Here is a 5,657-nt window from a genome sequence, read left to right on the forward strand (position 1 = left end):
CAGTAGGCATATTCCCTGTGTATGTTTCCTTCTGTGTTACCTTCATGGGGACACCATAAATTGTTTAATTATTTAACTTTATTATATGTGATAAGCATTTCCCGAAAAATCTGTCTTATAAGAACCAGTATGATCGGACTAAGAATCAGTATGATGGAACTACGTGTAGTCTCGTTTATTTGCTTTCTTGAACTATTTCAACCTGTGTTATTGTTGATGTTATACAATATGTACACTCCTAACTAAACACCATCTCTCTGTCCTTGCGTTACTCAGTAAGCGGTTCAAATATTGACTGATGTTAACAGAAGACAAAAAAGAATGAAGATTGTTATCATGTTAGATAACATATTTGGTCAGTCGATTTAGTTAAATCATGTACAAGTCTTCGGTCTATCCGATCATTTCCTGATAAGCGATGAGTTGTGTTTTTTCTTGTTTTCTTAATTTCATTACTGGTGTTAAATGAAATATTTTTAAAGGAAAGAAAAGAGAATTAAAGGAAAGGAAAAAGAACTAAATAACTATTGTCAACAATGTATCTCGCATTACTCATTTTCACAACAGGCTTTTTCATCCATTTACCCTATTCTGTTGTATCAGTGGAATTTTCCTTGAATCCTTTACTTTGGACCGGTATTTCGATAACTTTCTATCCTTCTCCCTTTCTTCCTTCCTTCCATTTCTCCGCTTTCTTCAAAAAAAAAAAAGTGCTAAAAAAATATGATAGAAACATACACAACCGACATACAGTTGATAAACAAATGCATGTCGGTTGTGTATGTTTAACAGACATGCTAACATACACATACATAATAATGCTGTAATGATCGATCTAGTTGATGTACTTGAGAGAAAATGAAGTATAAATGGCGAAACTAGTAAAACTGGCGTGGTTGTTTCATCTTTGAATGTTTTCTTAAATTATCCCTTTATTTTGCTCTATTGCAAATGAAATTTATCTATTCACTTATTATTGATGTGTGTTTGTTTTATAGATTATGTATATATGTGAAATTAACTTTTACATTTGTTTTTTTTATAAAGTATATTGTTTTATAATACATTTTAAATTTCTTCAATATTTTGATATGAGAAATAAGAGAGAAGGAGCGAAGATTAGGAATGAGTGAGAAAAATAAATAAAAGGATAAATTAAGATAGGGTAAGAAATTAGAATGACAGAAGAAATTGGAGAGAAAAAAAAAGAGGAAGAAGGAAACATGATACAAATTGATAGGCAATTAATTTGTATTTTTTAATAAATGATAATTTTTTCCAAGAATTTTCCTAAGATTTGTAATAATACTTCCAATAATTTAATAATGATTTGCTCTATTAACCTATTTATAATAGGACAAATAAATTAGAATTCTGCAACGAAATTGCTAATGAAATTCCAAAATATGTCATCAATTTATACACAATATATCCAATGTGTATCAATTGTCGTTGTCTTGGATAAAATTTTCATTCATTTAATCAAGTCCCGCGATATCCTAAATTACAAATATCCCGAATTCATGATATTTCTTTGGGACATCGTAATGTGCAAAGATTTCAGATAAGATCAAATGAAAGATTTGGGAAGATTGATCTTTTAGTAATTCAGAAGATATTATCCCTCTGATGATTATTACTATTTTCCTCATTATCAAATAATACTTCTATTTAGACAGAAAAAAACCAATATTAATTTTATGTCGCGTAACCATAGATAACAAATGCTATCGTCATCATTCATATATCCTATGTCCTTCTACTGCATTTATTTACCTAAGTTAATCTATCAATTAGAAAATGTTTCAATTAGCAAAGTTGCTTAATGAGAAAGATAATAAGTGGTTTGTTGATAATTATCTATTGGTCGACTTTCATTCGAAATGATTCCTATATTCAGACATCTATTCGTTTAGATATACGTTACGTTGAGAAAAATACTGTTTAATTGAAGACGTGTAATGAGTGCAATTTATATCACGTTATGTTTGCGTTCCCATATAATATGTTGCCAAAACTTCCACGTAGTATGTTGTGAACGCGATTTCACGTAGTGTGTTGTGAACACTTCCACGTAGTATATTGTGAACACTTCCACGTAATATGTTATGAACGCTTCCACGTAATATCACGCACTCTTCTAATATGACATTTAAATATTGTAGCAAAGGGTAATAGCTCTTTCCTTCATATACGTTGATAATAATCGTGTATTTAAAAAAAAAAAACATAATTGACTTGTCTGACACCCTAACCTTCTTCCCGAGATTTCCCAAACTGTGATTGGAAAAACAGAGCCGGTATTTCCTGGCCGGCCGATACTTATTATTAAAATTCCCATGAATGTTTACGGTTGAATTGGCCGATGTCTATTTCCTTTCCTCTTCCACGTGGTTCCTATCCTCATCACGTGTTCAGGTTTTTTCTCCTCTGCAAAACTACGTGGTTTTCTAGGCGTAAGTATTATTTCTTATATACGAATATTTCAGTTAAAATGATTCCTGTGATGTCCGGTAATGTAACAAAGGCGGTCTAATAACTTTACCTGTAACTACCATTATCCGTTAGCTCATTTGTTACTTCAAGTTGAATATGGTAATATGGATTATTTGTTTGGATGATGAGATATCTTTTAGATGTATGAAGTAATGCATGTGATTTTCACGTAGTTTACGTTAACTTTTATTTGGCAACATGTTTATTTCATCTATTAAAGTAATTTTTGTGATGCGTATAACACTTTATCTTTTCATTTGCATTTTATAGCTAAAGGATACATATTTGAGTTATATCACATATCATATGTTCACGTTGGTTTGTTACATTGTTTTGCTTTATGCAGTTATTTATCATTTTCATTGAGTAATAATGAAATGTTAATGGGAGATTTTAACTGATAATATCAGCAGAGAGATACATTATTTCAAAAAGTTAAAAATGGCTGGGTTAAGTAACATGCCATAAATTATTACGTAGAAGCTTTATTCATATATTATATAGTTAATATTCCAAATTTGTAATAAACTAAAAGGCACATTTAATCTTTTTTACTGCCATTTTCATTATCTCGTTTGTACTTTTCGCACAGTTATTACACGAGATATGGCAAAGTCTATATAATAATCTTATGTGACGCATATACTGGAATAGTAGAAGGTAACAGTAGTAGTAATAGTAGTAGTAGCATTAGTAGTAGATTATTCGGTTCTCCGAACTTTCCTCTAGGCAAAATCACGAGATTTATTGTTCATCATTTAAGGGATGGAGTATGAAGTAATCTTATAATCGATATTTCAGGTGCACTTCGATTTGAATGAGTAATCCGGTTTGTTAGTGTTACTGGACGCTATTCATTTGATGGTGCAATGGCTTTCCTTAAACGACGTGGATATAAATTTCATGTTGACTTGGAACTTCTGCATTTAAGTGACGTACCATTGGTTAATGCTGTTCTTTTTGCTAAGGTATAATAATGATTAAATATGAGTTGGGTTGACAAATTTTAGCTTTCATATGAGCAAAAACTGTGAAAAAAATTATGGTTTCATAACTTGTAGGCAATAATTTATACCTGTTTTACAGGTTCGCTTATTGAATGGTGGTACATTTGAAGGTGTAACGGAGCGTGTCCAAGTGCTTAATCATTCAGCTAATTGGAATAGTCATTTCAATTTTTTATGTCGCATTGCACCGGATCCTTTGACGGGTGTCCTTGAAAGATGTGCGTGCAGAATTTCGCTTCGTAAGGTAAGATAGACAATAATAAGTGACAAATTGAATCATTCATTATTTGAAAGAAGTAATGATGCATAAAGTATAAGCATGACTGTAAAAATTACGACGAATAAAGCATAAATGTAATCGTGCATTCTTTTTAACCATTCGTAGTCTTCTAAAAAAAAATTCGTGGCATTAACCGTCTAGCTACTCATTGCTTAATGTATTATTGGTTGATATTCTGAGTTAAGTGTTCCAACAATCGTGGATATGTTGATATTGAAGTGATTTTTTTAACAAATTTATTTCCGTTATCTTTGAGAGTTTTAACTGGTACCAATATGACTTAGCAAGATTTCTGCAGCAGCAGTATTTTTTTTTTAGGAGCAAAAGGGTGGGAAATCGTATTCGAAACTTGGCTTCGTTGACATCAATTTATCACAGTTTGCTGCATCGGGCGTTGAGGGAATTACTCGTTCATACCTACTAGATGGTTATGGAATAAATCAACGTCAGGATAATTCAAGGATTCTGATTAAAGTTACAATGAGTCATCAAAGTGCTGACCCAATTTTTAAAGTGTAGGTTTAAGAATTACCGCTGAAGCAATTCGGTCGTAAACATCTACGAATAAGAAAAAACTGTGGATTTCGAAAGATTTTATAAAAGATAGACAACAATTTAGATATATGATTGATTTATTGCGGAAGACATAAAAGATTTGTTGAAAAACAATGTGTGCTTGAATTTATTTTGATTTAAAATAAAAAGTGAAAGTATAATATTTGAGAAAAGAAGGAAATATCGTATTTTTGTGTACAAAGTTTGGGCATAAATTCCCATTTGAATTCATATTTATGTTTCTCTGTTTGCAGACCACGAATTGAGTCGCTGTCGGAAGAGTTAGTGTTGAATCCGATGGATAGAAAAGCACCACCAAACGATGAACATCTTTCACAGAGAAAGCAGGGCGATACTGATTCTGCTGATTCGTCATCCCTAGACGATGTGTCACAATGTCATGGTACTATTTTTCATCTTGATCAAATCAATTAAGAGGACCATTTAATGCTGACATTATTGCAATGTTAAGATGGCTATATATGGATGATGTGGTGTTAATTATCAGTACCTGTTATTTAATACACCTACTAGCTATTTTATTAGCCTTAATAAGGCAAATATCCAAATTGGATCTTTATTCTTGCTATATTTCCATCAGATGCAGTTTCAGTTCAACGAGAGGATTTATATTACAGATGACTCCTTGTCAATCGCAGCAACATCTACTGGTATTTGCCTTGACCATTATGCAGCAGAAAATTCATTCAAGAACAACAGCCTGAAAAATTCCGATTTAGTACGGCGAAATATTGGTACGGCTCTGGCGCAGTCTAGGAGGTTAAGTCAAGACAGGTATACACGAAATTAAAGAGAAGAGTGAAGGATTTATGGGGTAACATAACATTCGCTAGCATTTTGTCCATTATCACTTCAAAAGCTCCATCAAATCCCTATTTGGTTGAGAAACTCTGTTGCAGATCTCAAATGGCTAAAAATAGCGAATGCGTGAATGAAGCAGCTACAAGGATACGTGCTACACGTGTGGATGCGGAGGACTTAATTGATCGTATGTTACAGGAAACAGTTATCAGTGATAATGGGTCCGAGGATCGATCCGCTGACAGAGGTACTATTAGTTCCGCCTATAGTGGTTACAACTTAATTGAAAACTGTAAGATATGGGACGTTTATTTGGGTGTCGTCTTAGAAACTTTTTTAATCTGTTACATATAGTGAAATGGAAGTTATTATGGGATTGATTTAAAACCCTTTTGACCAGGGGACAATCAATTTTTCAGGGAGCCACATTAGAAATTGGAATGGTTTTCGAAGGCCGGACTAATGTACTTAACTCAGTTCTACCCAATACCATATAT

The 5,657-nt window shown here is 32.5% G+C and overlaps 1 protein-coding gene across 1 annotated transcript in view; it reads left to right on the forward strand.

The window, feature by feature from the left end:
* Nucleotides 1–3,291: 3,291 nt before the first annotated feature.
* LOAG_17764 (hypothetical protein) overlaps nucleotides 3,292–5,657 on the forward strand; it is a 3,245-nt gene continuing 879 nt past the window's right edge. Inside the window, exons 1-6 of the mRNA XM_020450424.1 lie at nucleotides 3,292–3,464; nucleotides 3,583–3,747; nucleotides 4,102–4,298; nucleotides 4,593–4,741; nucleotides 4,977–5,133; nucleotides 5,259–5,407. Coding sequence (XP_020305904.1) covers nucleotides 3,366–3,464; nucleotides 3,583–3,747; nucleotides 4,102–4,298; nucleotides 4,593–4,741; nucleotides 4,977–5,133; nucleotides 5,259–5,407 — 916 coding nt within the window. The 5' untranslated portion in view covers nucleotides 3,292–3,365. The remainder of the gene's footprint in view (nucleotides 3,465–3,582; nucleotides 3,748–4,101; nucleotides 4,299–4,592; nucleotides 4,742–4,976; nucleotides 5,134–5,258; nucleotides 5,408–5,657) is intronic.

The sequence above is a fragment of the Loa loa genome (genome assembly GCF_000183805.2).
Source record: "Loa loa unplaced genomic scaffold supercont3.125, whole genome shotgun sequence".
NCBI lineage: Eukaryota > Metazoa > Nematoda > Chromadorea > Rhabditida > Onchocercidae > Loa > Loa loa.